Source organism: Triticum aestivum, chromosome 5B (assembly GCF_018294505.1).
Source record: "Triticum aestivum cultivar Chinese Spring chromosome 5B, IWGSC CS RefSeq v2.1, whole genome shotgun sequence".
NCBI classification, from domain to species: domain Eukaryota; kingdom Viridiplantae; phylum Streptophyta; class Magnoliopsida; order Poales; family Poaceae; genus Triticum; species Triticum aestivum.
The window spans coordinates 107,118,139-107,135,691 of record NC_057807.1 but is presented as its reverse complement, the minus strand read 5'-3'; the positions used below and the strand labels follow the sequence as shown (position 1 = coordinate 107,135,691).

The following is a 17,553-nucleotide window of genomic DNA, read 5'->3' as shown; positions in this document are numbered from 1 at the left end:
CTGTAATCTTTTCTCTATCTCTATGGTACGGCGGCGGCCGGCGGGTCGCGATAGGTGGGCGACGGTGGCGCGCGTCGAGGGGATGGTGGTGGGCGGGAGGGGAGTGAGACAGTGGACGGTGAGAGATGGGTGGTGTGCGGGAGCCGGGAGGCCAACTGGCAGATGCGGTGCGGTGAGGGTTGGGTCCGGGACGGCGACGGGCAGGCCGTGAATGAGGCAGACGGCGGCGAACTCCAGCGCGGGGGTGAGGTGGCTTATGCTATGGCCGGGAGTTGCCATTGGATCGGAATTTCAGTTTTAGACACTGGGCGTGGAGTAGGGCTCTCCTCTGTATTTGCCGGGCTCTGACCTGTTTCTCTCTGCAGCTAGCACCGAGAGATATCCTGGCCTGGTAGCACCACACCAGCACCGTTTCTCTCCCTAAAAGATCAGAGGTATAACAAGCACACAGGAACCCCATTGCTGTTGTTTGGTTCTATTCTTTGATTGTTGGACAGCGAGCATGATATATTCTTCTATTCTGTATGTGTATGGATTGTGAGGAATATTTGCTATGTGTATGAACAGTGAGCATGGTTCATCCATTTGATTGTGTTCCCAGCTGAGGCTGCTCGGTCACCCGCCGGAAGGGCGCCTGGAAAAATGGTGTTCACCCTTCTCCCGGCCTTATGGCCACCAGTTTCGCGTGCCACCGCCTTCCTCCTCCGAACCCCACCAAAACCCTTCCGCTCTCAACATCTGCTTTTCCGCAGCCTCCTCACCTCAGCTTCTTCCCCATCAACCTCTCCTATTCACCGCTCTCTCGTCACCATGGCCTCTGCGGGTATACCCACCCGCCGGGATCTCCTCATGCTCGGCATTGAGACCAGCTGCGACGACACCGCCGCCGCTGTGGTATGCATGGCTCATTCGCTGCACCATTTCTGTCCAGTCGCTTCTATTTGTGGCCGAACCTTCTAGATTTTATGCTTACGGCCTGTCTCTATGGTGCTTCGTTGGTTGCAGGTTAGAGGCGACGGGGAGATCCTTAGCCAAGCGATTTCTTCCCAAGTAAGGATTTGCTTTTCAGTTCACATTCTCTCCAGATGTTTCATGTCTAATTCTGTTGTCAGGAATTTTTGGCAAATGTTGTATCCTTTACATGTTGCTGATCGTACTGTTGTGTGTTTGTAAGTCAGATTTGCTTGTGAAATGGGGCGGTGTCGCTCCTAAGATGGCTGAAGAAGCTCACGCGCTTGCAATCGATCAGGTTCATCTTCCTTTAAGATGGATAACTTTTATTATTATGTTTGTTTTAACTGTCTTCTATGTCCTTGTCTTGCAGGTTGTTCAGAAAGCACTCGATGACGCAAATGTGTCAGAGAGTGATCTTTCTGCTGTGGCCGTGACCATTGGACCAGGACTTAGTCTATGCCTTAGAGGTTCCTGTTTTCGCTATTCTGATCTTGATGAATTACTGATGTTTAAGGAAATTTCTGTTCGTCAGTTACCAAATTCAGCTTTTATCCATGCAAAAAATTAATGTAATTTGTAAGCTTGCACATCGGATACTTTTATCAGTTAGGCTTTAGGTATGGTGACAGTGGTCCAAGTGAGTTAAAGTTAATCAGACTAAAGAATCTTGCTATTCACTTAAAGAACTGTTTTGGATAACTTAGTGCTGACTTTTTTAAACATGCATAACGTTCATAAATGTTCTGGAAAACCCCTAACTTTGGTTTATTAAAAGCAATTCCGAGGGACGAAAAATGGGCTTCTTCAATATTACATATACAGCTTACTTACCCACTCAATCAGAATTGGTTTTTTTTTTCTTTCTTTTTTTGGACTATGATAAGTAGACCACTGTATCTTCTGGTTTTTTTGGGACACTCTTGAACCTGGAGACAAACCATTTTATTATTTGTTCTAGTGTTTATGGAGTGCAAGACTTTTGTTAAAGCTTGTAACTAAGTTCACCTTTTTCTGTTTTTTTGTATGTGAGTGTAATGACCTGTCAAATTGCAGTTGGTGTTCACAAAGCTCGAAAAATAGCAAAAGTATTTGGCTTGCCTATTGTTGGAGTTCACCATATGGAGGCACATGCATTAGTTTCCAGGTAATCATTTAACTTCTGACATCTCTTTAGTGACGCACAATTTATTTGATGAGTTCAACATCACACCGAATCAGCTATATAGGATTTGTTTTTGGTTCGAGGACACAAGGTGTTTTCATGTAATTTCAAAAACCAGGTCCACAAAGTGTTTATTTTTGTGAATTTGCTTTTGCGAACTACTTTTTTCTTGAGAAACACAGTACGGACGCAGACGCGCACATACACGCATGCACAGTCACCCCTACGAAATCACACACGCACACCCTACCGGCCTACTCCTATGAGCACCTCCGAGAGACCGAGCCAGCAGATCTTGAGATTGACGAAGTCGCCGAGATGCTTTGTAATTGATGGGCACGCCATACCGCTGAACGAATATTTGCTGGAAAGCCTGGAATAAAACCAGGAAACTGCGACCACCCGTGTCAAGTCTAGGACTTGAACCCGGGTGGGCAGGTTCCACCACAAGGAACCTAGCCATCTGAGCTATGCTTACAAACAGCTCGTACGTCCTACATTATGTTTTCCCCTTAAAATAGCTGTGGACTTATCAAGACATTGAACTGGTCTAGCACAAGCTGCGAAAACTGAAAATCGAACTATTTTTTAGTGATATACGACCTCCAAAGATTGAACTAAATTGAAATCTATAGCTGCAATTTGTCTTTGAGTAGGAAAGTATTTACGTCGGCAAGCTCTTTCTCACTGTCATATCTGTTTCCAGCATGCCTTGTTGTGAACTTATGATGTGAAAATTCATAGTTTAACTACTTCAAATATGGTGAACATATTTCATATTTGCGATGAAGGCCTCGCTATATAAACATAAAAAAAGAGCAGCACACGTGCCTCCCATACTTCTAATGATATTGCATTCACTGAATTATGTATTTAATGTGGTTTGATCCTTGTCAGGCTGGTGAACAAGGACCTTAATTACCCATTTTTAGCTCTTCTAATTTCAGGTATATCCGTATATGCTAATTACAGTACCATGTCTCAGTATTCTATACCATGATCTAGCTTAATTCTCTTATTCCAGAGGAGCTTACAGTTGTAAATTACGATAGCAATAATGCCATAGAAGATATGCATTCATTTTTTCCCTGCCTGTTGGAGTCCAAAGCCAGCTATTATTTTATGCCTTATTGCAATGATTGAAATGTGATTAATATTTTCACTCCTACAAATTGAGGTTTCCATCCACTATTTTTTTTAGATTTTTTATTCAAAATAATTTGAAGCAAAACTACAGCAGCCGAAATTCATGTAAGAGATGTCTTAATCTAGCAGACATGCTAGTTTTTATACTGACACTGTCACAGTTGTGTTTGCTGATTTTTTTACGGCATTGCGCTAACTAGTTAGTATGTACAGGAGGACACAATCTTCTTGTTCTCGCTCAGAACCTTGGTGAGTATGTTCAACTGGGGACTACTATAGATGATGCAATTGGTGAGGCATATGACAAGGCAGCAAGATGGCTGGGTCTTGATATACGGAAAGGTGGTGGTCCTGCTCTTGAAGAGCTTGCCCTAGAAGGTGATCCAAATTCTATTAATTTCACAGTAAGTTTTCAGGTGTAATTCCACAGTAATTATGTTTACTTGCCATTAATCTTAGTTCAATTTGACATGTTACTTGCCTTTTTTGTATACCTCCAGGTTCCGCTGCGACAACACAAAGATTGCAATTTCTCTTATGCTGGTCTGAAGACTCAAGTTCGATTGACTATTGAATCCAGAAATCTGTATGAATATGCCACTCCTTTTAGTTGCACTGTTTGTTTCATCATCTTCATCATAAGATGAACACACCTGCGGGTGTCTTCAATACAACCTTGTGTTTTGCCATTTGTCATGCTGTTTGTTCCTTGTTTATTTGTCCTTCGAATTCATTCTTTTTGATGCTACACCTCAGGTTTTCAAACACAACTTCATTTGGAACTCTCGGTAGTATACATATAATCTTATTTACTCTCATTGTTTGTTTATTTCATGGAGTAGGGGTTGTAACCTGAAACTTGTGCTGGAGAGCCAATCCATTTAATAACCTACTCTCAAACACGCAAAATTCAATTTTTTTTAGAGAACATTCATACAGATTGCACAATGTACAATGATCTGTGTTGCAAATGTTTGCTAAGCAAGGTTTATATATTGTTGGAATTAGGAAGCCTTTTCGTGTGAATAATGCCATACAGATGTGGTAGCATTCTTGTGAGCCAAATCACAAGAACAGTACTGGTGGGAAGAGTGATACAACTGATGCTTAAATCAGCATAGATATTTTTTCATGGAAATCATCTTACATCTTTCAAGCAGTGACAGTTTGACACCTTAATTTGATGAATACATTATGCCCTGATAAATTGAACATTTCCAACGGGACTACAGATGAAGTAGGCTAAGAAGTTACCAAGTATATCAGTTTGTTTGAAATGAATGAGTGTACAAGATGCCTTACTGTATTTAACTATTTATCACTGAAGGAAAAATATGCAATCAGGGTTGGCGAGTGGCTGTGCTATGATTATTAGTTAACTGTGTTGCCGTTTTTACACCATTGTAGGTGCACAGATGATATCCCCATTTCTTCCGCAACAGAAGAAGACAGACAACTAAGGGCGAACATTGCCGCCTCTTTCCAGGTTTAGTATCATGGATATTTGTACTCATTGTCCATGAGGACTCTGATAAGTTTCTGATAATTTTAACTTGTGCAGAGGATTGCTGTTCTGCATTTGGAGGATAGATGCCAGCGAGCAGTTGAATGGGCATTGAAGATGAAACCTTCTATTAAAAACTTTGTAATGCATATATCTTGTTCCTGTTAAATTCAGCCACTTTTCCTAATTCATCCAGTGGTTAATCAATTCAATTATTAAAGGTTGTTTCAGGTGGTGTTGCTTCTAACCAGTATGTCAGGACCCGCTTGAATCATATTGCTGAGAAGAATGGCCTACAGCTCGTATCCCCTCCCCCAAGTCTATGTACTGACAATGGTAATGAGTTTGTCATTATGAGCTGTAATTAGTAAATATTCAATCATACTGCCAGTAAAACCATCTAATATTCAAAATCAACTTTGATGCAACTCAGCACAGTTCTCTATTTTATAGTCTAGGCTCTAGGCTGTATTCTCTTTTTATTTTGAAGCATGTGAATGAGTTATATCCTGACTATTTCTGCCAACTTCGCTCTCAGTTATTCCCGCATCTGTGATAACTATCAGATATACTCCCTCCGTCCCATAATATAAGAGCGTTTTTACACTAGTTTAGTGTCAAAAATGCTCTTATATTATGGGACGGAGGGAGTAGTATTCTTTTGGAACTAGTAACATATGATATGTTCCTCTATTTGCACAGGTGTCATGATTGCTTGGACTGGAATCGAGCACTTTGTTGCAGGTAGATTTGAAGATCCACCTCCCGCTGATGAGCCTGATGATATGCAGGTAACCTAACCAAGCAGTATGCGCAGTTGATAAAATCAACTGCGTAATGTATGAGTTAAAAATAATAATAACATGTCACTTATAAAAATAAGTGCCCAAAGTAACTAATTAAATTGCACTATAGGGGTTAGAGTACGTAATGGCCTAATGGGCATGGGCTGGCGGTATAGCCCGTTAGTCTTAGGGTTAATTAAAGATAAGGGTCGCTTGCTTGGGAGTCAAGTAAACCTCTCTATATAAGGAGAGGAGATGTATCAATCTAATCAATCAAGAAGCAATCATATTTGCTCGGCTTCCTTAGGGAGCCGGGAGACCTAACCCTAGCCGCCGCCCTGCTCTCTCTCGTGCGCGCGCAAGCAACGACGGCGCCCCAGCGCCGGCGACCACGCCTTCCTCTACGCCATCCCTCCTTCCACCCCTACAACCTGAGACCACGCCCTGGTAGGGATCCGGTTCATACCAATTTGGTATAAGCTTTCCCGGGTTCGATCATGTCCAGCCCTCCACCGAGTTCTTCCCACCCGCCGCCGCCGCACACCTACCTGCCGCCACCAGCGTCTTCGTTGGCGCTGCTGCCCCACACAGCAGGCGCGCCGGCAGTGGGTGTGCTGGCGTCCTCAGGGGCGATTGCACCCTCTGCCCCGGCGCCGTCCGCCCTCGTCCTCACCCCGGAGCAGATGACAATCGCAATCCTGGAATTACGGCAGGCCGTGGCGGGCATCAGGGCCTTCCTCGTCGGGCCCTATGCGCCCCAGTCGCATCCCCAGCAACCACCTCCTCGTCCGCCACACCAACAGCGGCTACGCCCGCCACCGCCGCCCTCGGCCGCGACCACGACGCCGGTCATCTCGTACCAATATGGGATGCCCTACGACGGGATTGCGATGACCTCGTTCCCATCAGCGCCGCCGCCGTCACAGGGCGTCCCCATCCAGCAGATCAAGTTCCCGCCATCGCCGTCACCGCTTCCGACTTGGACCGCTACCCGTCATGTGTCGGCGGCGGTGAGGCTGCAGGATGCTGCGGGCGGCATCCTAGCGCGTCGGCGTGTGCAAGAGATGCGTGGTCTGCAGCTGCAGCTCCTCCAAGTTGTGCTTCGCTGCGCAAAGGACCTCGATCTCGTCCGCTGCGTCGGGGATCTTGGGCATGCGGTTTCCCCAGGGTGGCGGGCATGCTCTTTTCCCTGCGGGCAACGACCTCAACGTCTGCAACATCGGCGGTTGGGGAGGCGCACCCCTCCTCGTCATTCTCCATCGAAAGCCCTCCACTCTTCTCTGTGCGATGCAGACCAACAGCCGTCCGGCGGGGAGAAGGCATGGTGTCACCGACAGGAGCGCACGGCGTAGCACCATTGCATTCCGCTGCCGGCCGCCGCGAGGGCGCCTCTGTTGGTCGCTCTTGCGACCACTTCCAGGTGACCATACACATGCACTCTTTTTGTCCAGATGGTGTCCATGGGACCAGATGGCTGTACACGTGCACGTCCGACGTGCGGATGGTGTCCACTTTCTGTTTAGGGGTCCAAAATAAAGCGTCCCAGTCCATTTCAGGTTGAGAGTAATAAAACAAGCCGAGATGTAAAAGGCTTGTTTTTAGGTGTTAGGTTTGTGTTGCGTCGAGTCATGGTTATCAGTTGGTTAGGTTGCAGCTCGAGGAGAAGCTGCATGTCCAGGTGGGGTGTAGTGTTAGAGTACGTAATGGCCTAATGGGCCTGGGCTGGCGGTATAGCCCATTAGTCTTAGGGTTAATTAGAGATAAGGGTCGCTTGCTTGGGAGTCAAGTAAACCTCTCTATATAAGGAGAGGAGATGTATCAATTTAATCAAGCAAGAAGCAATCATGTTTGCTCGGCTTCCTTAGGGAGCCGGGAGACCTAACCCTAGCCGCCGCCCTGCTCTCTCTCTCACGCGCGCCCAAGCAACGACGGCGCCCCAGCGCCTTCCTCCACACCATCCCTCCTTCCACCCGACAACCTGAGACCACACCCTGATAGGGATCCGGTTCGTACCAATAGGAAGCTCCATTGTGTATTTATTCATAGTTGCGTCATTTTGTTTTTCATTGTAAGCTCTGAGTTTTAAGATCTTATTATCTTGTCGTTTTGTTAATTCAGATGTATGATCAGCTCCTTTTCAAAGCTAAATAGTTACTTGCATAAAAGGATTTGGTATGTCAGTGAAGAATATAAATGTAAAATCAATAGTAATTCACTAATTCCATCATCATCAAAGGTTGAAGAGTTAAATAAAATATGTCAAATTCTTGAACTTGGTTTTGAACTTTGAATAGTGTTCACTACCAGCTCTTAGAAAAACACACAATTGAATTTGGCACGATTGTTGAAGCTCGGTCATTTAATTTAGGGACTATGAGCACCCAGCTTTCTAGTTTCTTTCATTGGAATGTAGGCACTTCTGAATCAGGCCATTGTCTTGTACTGATTGTTAGAACAGGGTTGTGCTGTGTGTGTAGTTATCATATTGTATAGGGTCTTCTTTGCTTATTTCCCTTCATGTATATGTGCTGGCCTGTTGGCCCGATGGAATATAGGCTCACTTCATAACATGGTATAAGAGCTAGGGTTAGGTTTCCCAGCCGCCGCCGCCGCCTCTGGTCGCCGCGGCCGCCGCCGGCCGCCGCTCCTCTCTTCATCGAGCCTCTCCCCTCTTCTTCCTGGTAGCTGCTGCCGCCTGCTGGTCCAGGCCGCCGCTGTTCCAGGCCGCTGCTGCCGCCGTCCTTCCCGGCCGGCGCCGCCGCCTCAACGTGCTGCTGCTGCTGCTGCTCCTCTTCTTTGCTGCTGCTGCTGCTCTTCTTCAACGAGCTGCTGCTGCTGCTCTTCAAAGTGCGGCTGCTGCTGCTCTTCTCCTCCTGGTCTGCTGCTGCCATCAAGCTGTGCCTCCTGCTGCTGCTGGTCTTCAACGAGCTGCTGCTGCTGCTCTGCTGCAATGGCGCCCTCCACCGCCACCGGTGCTGTCCCAGTCCCACAATGTCCTGTTATCTTCAACGGACAGAACTACAGGGACTGGGTGCAGCACATGAAGCTGCACATGAGGGGCCAGCTGGTCTGGAGCACCTCTCTGGTGCTCTGCCTTGTCCCCTGCTGCCCACTCCTCCAGCTGAGTTGGCCTTCCCTGTTGATGCCGATGAAACCAAGCAACGTGAGATGCTAGATGCTTTTGAAGAGGTCACTGAAGAGTATCAGAATCAACTCCACTTATACAAGCAATGGACAAACGATGATGCTCGAGCCTCTTCTATCTTGGTGAACATCATGGATGTTGATCTCACCATGGATGTGGTGGCCCTTACCACTGCATATCAGATGTGGGAGCACCTTCGCCATCGCTATGAGTCTACAGGGGATGCCATGTATCTCTCTGTTGTTCGTCAAGAGCAACAACTACAACAGGGAGATGCTACTGTGGATGATTTCTACAAGGAGATGTCGGCGGTGTGGCGCCAATTGGACTCTCTGGGAGCTGATGTTTGTCGCAGATGTCAGTGTTGTGTGCGGCAACAAGCTAAGCTGGAGGTTCGTTGCCTCTACGACTTCCTCACTCGCCTCCGGCCGGAGTTCGAGCAGAGTCGTGCTCAGCTATTGGCACGCCATCCTCGACTCTCTACTCTGGAGGCCCTTGCTGAGGTGTCACCACCCCTTTTGCTTCAGCTGCCACCTCCACCACATCCTTCGCTCAATGGCATCATCGATTGGGTCACATTTGTGGCTCCCGCTTGTCTTCTTTGGTTAGGAGTGGTGTTCTAGGGTCTGTATCTGGTGATAGTTCACTAACTTGTATGGGTTGTAAGCTTGGCAAGCAGATACAACTTTCATATCCCTCTAGTAATTTTGTTTCTCAACGACCTTTTGAACTTGTTCACTCTGATGTATGGGGTCCTGCCCCCTTTGTTTCGAAAGGGGGTCACAAATATTATATAATTTTCATTGATGATTTTTCTCGCCACACTTGGATCTACTTTATGTCATCTCGTAGTCAAGTGCTTCAAATTTACAAGTCGTTTGCTACCATGGTTCGCACTCAGTATGATTCCTCTGTTCGAGTTTTTCGTGCTGATTCGGCTGGTGAGTACCTATCTCGTGCCTTCGTGGTTTCCTTGCTGAACAGGGTACCCTTCCTCAGTATTCCTGTCCTGGTGCACATGCTCAAAATGGGGTGGCTGAACGCAAACATCGTCACGTCCTTGAGACTGCTCGGGCTCTTCTTTTATCTTCTGCTGTTCCCCCGCACTTTTGGGCTGAGGCTGTCTCTACCGCTGTTTATCTCATTAATATTCAGCCTTCTGTTGCTCTTCAGGGAGGGATACCAGTTGATCATCTAGGTGATGGTCCAGCTGATTATAGTGGTCTACGCCTGTTTGGTTGTGCCTGTTTTGTTCTTCTCCACCCTCATGAACGCACCAAATTGACTGCTCAATCTGTTGAATGTGTTCTCCTTGGCTACAGTTTGGAGAACAAAGGTTACCGTTGCTGGGACCCTATTGCTCGAAGACTGAGAATCTCCAAAGATGTCACTTTTGATGAGTCTCGCTCCTACCCTCGTCATTCTTCTACTGCCACAACCGAGTCGTTAGTCGAGCCTCTCTCTTTTTTGACTCTACCTGATTCTTCACCTTTATCGTCACCTAGTAGGTCCACTCCTAGCCTTTCACCTGTGTCTGCTCATGAGCTTCAACTTACACAGGATGAGGTTTCTATTCCTGACTCTCCTACTCGGGTTGAGCCATCCACTCTCTCTCCTTTTCCTTTTACCTACTCCCGTCGTGCTTAACACCCTTCTCCCTCTGATGCGCCACCTTCCACTTCCCCTCTCTCTCCGCTTCCTTTTGTCTACTCCCGTCGTGCTCGGCACCCTTCTCCCTTGGATGCGCCCACTTCCACTTCCACTCCTTCCCTGTTGGGTCCCATTCCTTCAGAACCACCTACCCCTCCTGCTCCTCGGTATAATCTGCGTGATCGCCACACTCTCCAGCCTCCTGCGTACTATGTTGCTGCTGGTACCACTCTTGTTGGGCCGTCTACGTATCGTGAGGCTGCTGCTCATTCTGAATGGCAGCATGCTATGGCAGAGGAAATTCATGCTCTTGAGCGCACATGCACTTGGGACCTTGTACCCCTGCTTACAGGCGTTAGACCCATCACTTGCAAATGGGTCTACAAGGTTAAGACACATTCAGATGGTTCTCTTGTGCGCTACAAAGCTCGTCTTGTTGCGCGTGGCTTCCAGCAAGAGTATGGTCGTGACTATGATGAGACTTTTGCTCCTATTGCTCACATGACCACTGTTCGCACCTCTTTTGGCTGTTGCTGCTGTTCGGCAGTGGTCCATCTCTCAATTAGATGTCAAGAATGCCTTCTTGAATGGTGAGCTGCGGGAAGTGGTCTATATGCAGCCGCCTCCTGGCTATACTGTCTCTGATGGCACTGTCTGTCGCCTTCGGCGCGCTCTTTACGGGCTGAAACAAGCTCCTCGTACCTGGTTTGAGCGTTTCTCCGCCGTCGTCACAAGGATCGGGTTCTCTGCTAGTGTTCATGATCCTGCTCTGTTTATTCACACTTCTCCTCGCGGTCACACCCTTTTACTACTCTATGTTGATGACATGATTATCACAGGGGCTGACCACCAATTCATTGATTTTGTGAAGAAACGTCTACATGAGCAATTCTTGATGACTGATTTGGGTTCTCTTCGCTACTTTCTTGGACTTGAGATCATTTCTTCCCTTGAGGGTATTTATCTCTCTCAAGAGAAGTACATCCAAGATCTTCTCACTCGTGCCTGCCTCACTGATCAGCGCACAGTTGACACTCCTATGGAGTTTGGTCTCCATCTTCGTCCTGGTGAGGGTGAACCCCTTGCAGATCCCACACGCTACCGCCATCTTGTTGGGAGCCTTGTCTATCTAGGCATCACTCGTCCTGACATTTCTTATGCTGTGCACATTCTAAGTCAGTTTGTCTCTGCTCCCACTCAACTTCACTACAGTCACCTTCTTCGTGTTCTTCGTTACCTTCGTGGTACCGTGACTCGTCGCTTATTCTTCCCTCGCTCCAGCTCTCTTCAGCTTCAGGCCTACTGTGATGCTACCTGGGCCAGCGATCCCACTGATCGCCGCTCTCTCTCTGCCTATTGTGTTTTTCTTGGCTCCTCCCTGATTGCCTGGAAGACCAAGAAGCAGACTGCTGTATCTCGCTCCAATGCTGAGGCTGAGCTGCGAGCTATGGCGTCCGTGACTGCAGAAATTACTTGGCTACGATGGCTTCTTCAGGATTTTGGTGTTTCCACTGCTACACCGACCCCTCTGCTCTCCGACAGCACTGGGGCACTTAGCATTGCCCGTGATCCTGTTAAGCATGAGCTCACCAAGCACATCGGTGTTGATGCCTCCTACACGCGTTCTCAGGTGCAAGACAGAATTGTGGCCCCTCAGTATGTGTGCCCTTGGAGCTTCAGCTTGCTGATTTTCTGACGAAAGCTCAGACACGGTCCCAACACAGCTTTTTCCTGTCCAAACTCGGTGTCCAAGATCCCCCTTGAGTTTGAGGGGGGGTGTTAGAACAGGGTTGTGCTGTGTGTGTAGTTATCATATTGTATAGGGGCTTCTTTGCTTATTTCCCTTCATGTATATGTGCTGGCCTGTTGGCCCGATGGAATATAGGCTCACTTCATAACACTGATAAGTGTCTTTCACTGAGTATTTAAGATCTGGATGCAGAAGTTATGGGTTTTGTTCTGGCTGTTTTGCTAGTATCCTCTCTGATCAGTTATTTGTCTACTACAGTATGACTTGCGTCCAAGATGGCCACTTGGCGAGGAATATTCAGAAGGAAGAAGTGTTTCACGATCACTGAAGACGGCTAGGATCCATCCATCACTTACATCTATGACACAGAGCTCTCTTCACAAGTAGTCTGGTCAGATAATTGATCTTTGCTTTTTGCTGCCGTTGAGTTCCACATCATCCAGTTTTGGGACCTTTACCTGGGCAGCGCAGCTCAACTTTATTTGTCCTTGCAGTAATTAGCTGCAAAGGCATGAGCTGACTAGCAGTTCATTTGTTCATATAGAAGTTGTTTACCGCGCCATGACCTGATATTTGAGCATCCATGTTAAATGATTGCAATCAATGGGTGGGTGCAAATTAATGTATTTATAGGATACCAATTACTCCGTTCCTAAATATAAGACTTTTTAGAGATTCCAATACGGACTACATATGGAGCAAAATGAGTGAATCAACACTCTAAAATACGTCTATATACGTCGATATGTAGTCTGTACTGAAATCTCTAAAAAAGACTTACATTTAGAAACAGAGGGAGTATTACTTTTCTAGTGTTATACTTCCTCCGTTTTTATTTACTCTGCATATTAGAGTTGACTGAAGTCAAATTTCATAAAGTTTGACCAAGTTTATAAAAAATAGTATAAACATTTATCATAACAAATCTATATGATGTGAAAGTACATTCAATAATAAATCTGATTTTATTGATTTGTTATTGCTTATGTTAATATATTTTTTTATAAACTTGGTCAAAGTTTATAAAGCTTGACTTTTACCAAAGCTAATACGTGGACTAAATAAAAACAGAGGGAGTATTTGTAAATAACTGAAGATTAAACATGTATTTATTGTTATGTATTATTCTTTATGATTATTCTGACACGTGAACCACATCATGATGTGCATGAAAAGGATATGTAGAGGAGGCATGTTTCCCTCAATTATTTTTGTTTGCGGTTGCAGTGTTGATATTCTGGATCAAAATACAATTGCATCTCACAAGGAACTGCATATCAACATGTCACAAGAAGAACCGTCTACATAGAAGGCGCCCGAACCTTGGGCAACTTGTTAAGTTCTACTTACATGCACATGGATCAGAGTTTGAGAAATAGAACGCTTACCTGATGATCCTACAGGATTGCATTGCCTGCTATCGGTCTGAAGCTTCTTGCATCTTGATTCATATTCTGCTAGAAACATTCTTCTAGAAAGTGCTCAGGCTCTAAATAAAAATGTAAGCATTGCGACACATGAAAGGGTGGAAGTACAACTTTTTGCTGCAATTTAACTCGACACATGACAGGGTAGGCCCCTGCCTTTTCACTAAAGGAACAGAGTCTCGATCCTGATCAAACAGAGCTAATCACTACATTAGGTAATGACTTGGTTGGTCGGTGTTCAACTTATATAGTTGTGCTTTTTATCAACCTAGTTAGTACTAAATGATGGCATGACTCCAAGGATACATATATTTCGAAAGAAACCACAAAAGTTGTTTCATTCTAATTCACCCTTTATCGTTCAACAAGTGTATGCAGTACTTGTTCGATTCTTGCATTTTTTAATACGAGATATAATCGCAGATATTCACATACATGCACATACACGCATCATATGGACACACACATGCACAACTTACCCCTATAAGTACCTCCAAAATATTAAACCGGCACAATATCTTGAGATGGACGAAGTCATCACAAACGCTTCGTAGTCAACGGGGACGTCTGCTCTCACTAAATGAAAATTGTCCCCACCCACTACACGAATATCACCAGAAAGGCCGAAACAAATACAGAATTTACCCATATGAATCGTGATGGGTTGATTTACCCATATGAGCTATGCTCAGTTCACGACTTTATTCTTTGTTAAAGTGCTCTTTTCGAGTTTGAAGTCATGTTTCTGGTTTTCTTTTCATTTGATGGCGGTGGGCAAGGATAGGGCAGAAAGTAAATATCTGTGATATTTTCGCACAATACAAAACCGAGAATGATTTGGTTCTGTTATTCTGTTTGCGTCCAAAGTGACGAGATGATGACGCACCAACCAGCTATAAAGCTATTGGAATGGAAGAATTGATCTCTCTTGCGCGTCAATTGGTTCCTCGCCCACCCATGGACTTTGGCTCGACAAGAGTCAGAACCGTACGACAAAAATGGGAAAAAAAATAGTGGAAGAAGACGGCATAGCCGCCCAAGGTCGCTCAGCCACTGCTTTTCGCGGATCGTAGAGGCGAATGACAACACGGCCAGGCCAGGAGTACCGAATCCAACCGCGGCCGTCGACGACCTCGCCTCGCCCGGGACAAAGTAAAATAACGCGGGAAACCACGGAAGCTCCCGCGGGAACCTCGCGTCCCTCCAAATCTGGCCGGGTTGGCTTTGGCTAGGGCCATTTTGAATACAGTGTAACAACGAGAATCGCTCATTAGCACTGTTTCATTGAACATGAGTGTTTGTTTGGAGGCTTAGGTCATCTTCAACGGCGAACCGTAAATTTCTTTCTGCATCCGTCCACAGATAGAAAAGAGCAATCTATAGACACGGATGCGGGAGACCGCCATCCAACAATAACGGCATACATCCGGCCTCACTTTCTTTTAAGCCCGCACGATCAAATGGCCGCATACATAGATTGCAAACGTTTAAATAGCCGCATGCAACACTAGTTCAGATTTTAAAAAGTTTAAATATTACATCCGACATTGTTGTCCTCATCAATCGCCCACTGATGCTCAATCAGATTTTCCTTAAGCTTCTCATGAATTGGTCGATGCCGAATTTGTTGATGCATTGGAATAAGAGCATCTACAGCCCGACTGAACAAATTTGGCACCTCAAACGCTCGCGGACGCGTCTGGTCAGCGACGGCCGTGACCGCTGATAACCCGCAAGTATACGGGATCAATGTAGCCTCTTTCGATAAGTAAGAGTGTCGAACCCAACGAGGAGCTAAAGGTAGAACAAATATTCTCTCAAGCCCTATCTGCCACTAATACCACTCTACGCACGCTTAGTGTTCGCTTTACCTAGAACAAGTATGAAACTAGAAGTACTTTGTAGGTGTTGTTGGATAGATTTGCAAGATAATAAAGAGCACGTAAATAAAAAATAGGAGTTGTTTAGATAAAGAAGCAATAAAGTAAATATAGCGAGTGTCTAAAAGTGGTGGTAGGAGTTGTGAAATTGTCCCTAAGCAATTGACTATTTTACTAGACCGGTAATCACTATTGCAATTCTATTTGAGGGAGAGGCATAAGCTAACATACTTTCTCTTCTTGGATCATATGCACTTATGATTGAAACTCTATCAAGCATCCGCAATTACTAAAGATCATTAAGGTATAACCCAACCATAGTATTAAAGTATCAAGTCCCCTTTATCCCATACGCAAACAACCTACTTACTCGGGTCTGTGCTTCTGTCACTCACGCCACCCACCATAAGCAAATCATGAACATATTGCAAACCCTACAGCGGGAATCCCTCACGCTTGCGCGACACGAAGAGCACCATAGGACAGCACCAATAATAAAACATGCAACTTAAATCAATCATAGCAATTCATCAATCACCGATAAGACAAAGAAAATCTACTCAGACATCATAGGATGGCAACACATCATTGGATAATAATATGAAGCATAAAGCACCATGTTCAAGTAGAGGGTACAACGGGTTGCGGGAGAGTGGATCGCTGAATATAGATGGGGGAAGGTGATGGAGATGTTGGTGAAGATGGCGGAGGTGTTGGTGAAGATGGCGGTGATGATGATGGCCTCCGCCAGCGTTTTGACGCCACCGGAAGCAAGGGGGAGAGAGCCCCCCTTCTTCTTCTTCTTCCTTGATCTTCTCCCTAGATGGGAGAAAGGTTTCTCCTCTGGTCCTTGGCTCCCATGGCGTGGGAGGGGCGAGAGCCCCTCCGAGATTGGATCTGTCTCTCTATCTCTCTCTGTTTCTGCGTTCCCAGATCCTTCCCCTTCACCGTTTCTTTTATATATGGAGATCCGTAACTCCGATTGGGGTGAATCTTTCGCCCAGATTTTTCTCATAAAATTAGCTTTCTTGCGGCAAAAGAAGAGCGTCAACCGCCTTATGGGGGGGGGGAGGAGGAGAGTCCAGGGCGCGCCTGCCTCCCTGGGGCGCGCCCTCCTATCTCCTGGCCCCCTCGGGCACCGTCTCGCGTTGATTTTACTTCCCAAAAATCACAAATATTTCAAAATAATTCTCCATATGTTTTTATCCCGTTTGAACTCTGTTTGATATGGGTTTTCTGTGGAACATAAAACATGCAACAAACATGAACTGACACTGGGCACTGGATCAATATGTTAGTCCCAAAAATAGTATAAAAAGTTGCCAAAAGTATATGAAAGTTGAATAATATTGGCATGGAACAATCAAAAATTATAGATACGACGGAGACGTATCAGCATCCCCAAGCTTAATTCCTGTTCGTCCTCGAGTAGGTAAATGATAAAAAAGATAATTTTTGATGTGGAATGCTACCTAGCATAATCTTGATCAAATATCTAATCATGGCATGAATATTAAGACACGAGTGATTCAAAGCAATAGTCTATCATTTGACATAAAAACAATAATACTTAGGGCATCCCAACAAACAATCATGTCTTTCAAAATACCAATGCTTCCAGAACGTTATCCCTACAAAATCATATAGTCTTGTATGCTCCTTTTTCTTAACACAAGGTACCCCTCATGCCTATCCCGGTGTCAGCCAAGCAATTGTTTCATACTTTAGTATTCTCAAAAATTTTCAACCTTCACGCAATACATGAGCGTGAGCCATGGATATAGCACTATGGGTGGAATAGAATATGATGGTGGAGGTTATGTGGAGAAGACAAAAAGGGAGAAAGTGTCACATCCCTAGCTTCTGGTAATGCACTAGGCTAGACCTCTTGCTGCATCATGTTTAAATTCAAATGAAATTTGAATTGAGGAATTTTCAAAAGCCTCAGAAACCTCTAAAAATAACCAACAATTAAATCTTCTCAAATGTGTCCAAGAAAATGTTCCTGATATCCTCTGGAAATATTGGCAAGAGGTAAAATCCAAACCAATATTTTTGGTGTCTCAGAAACATTTAATTTGGGCATTTGAATTAAATCAATAATTATTTGAATTGGATTTATATCTACTATTAAATAAATATAGGTCCAA

The 17,553-nt window shown here is 45.3% G+C and overlaps 1 protein-coding gene across 8 annotated transcripts in view; it reads left to right on the top strand.

Moving 5' to 3' along the window:
- LOC123110653 (probable tRNA N6-adenosine threonylcarbamoyltransferase, mitochondrial) overlaps positions 1 to 13,691 on the top strand; it is a 14,191-nt gene extending 500 nt beyond the window's left edge. Inside the window, exons 1-16 of one of the 8 annotated variants that reach the window (XM_044531231.1) lie at positions 12 to 244; positions 366 to 434; positions 602 to 894; positions 1,006 to 1,050; positions 1,175 to 1,249; positions 1,325 to 1,421; positions 2,008 to 2,098; positions 3,014 to 3,063; positions 3,476 to 3,666; positions 3,763 to 3,848; positions 4,670 to 4,748; positions 4,824 to 4,907; positions 4,988 to 5,102; positions 5,469 to 5,557; positions 12,355 to 12,487; positions 13,324 to 13,691. In XM_044531231.1, coding sequence (XP_044387166.1) covers positions 643 to 894; positions 1,006 to 1,050; positions 1,175 to 1,249; positions 1,325 to 1,421; positions 2,008 to 2,098; positions 3,014 to 3,063; positions 3,476 to 3,666; positions 3,763 to 3,848; positions 4,670 to 4,748; positions 4,824 to 4,907; positions 4,988 to 5,102; positions 5,469 to 5,557; positions 12,355 to 12,483 — 1,383 coding nt within the window. In that variant the 5' untranslated portion in view covers positions 12 to 244; positions 366 to 434; positions 602 to 642 and the 3' untranslated portion in view covers positions 12,484 to 12,487; positions 13,324 to 13,691. Of the gene's footprint in view, positions 1 to 11; positions 435 to 567; positions 895 to 1,005; positions 1,051 to 1,174; positions 1,250 to 1,324; positions 1,422 to 2,007; positions 2,099 to 3,013; positions 3,064 to 3,475; positions 3,667 to 3,762; positions 3,849 to 4,669; positions 4,749 to 4,823; positions 4,908 to 4,987; positions 5,103 to 5,468; positions 5,558 to 12,354; positions 12,738 to 13,323 lie in introns of those variants that run through there. The other 7 variants (XM_044531228.1, XM_044531230.1, XM_044531226.1 and 4 more) reach the window with 7 other exon arrangements.
- Positions 13,692 to 17,553: the final 3,862 nt, after the last annotated feature.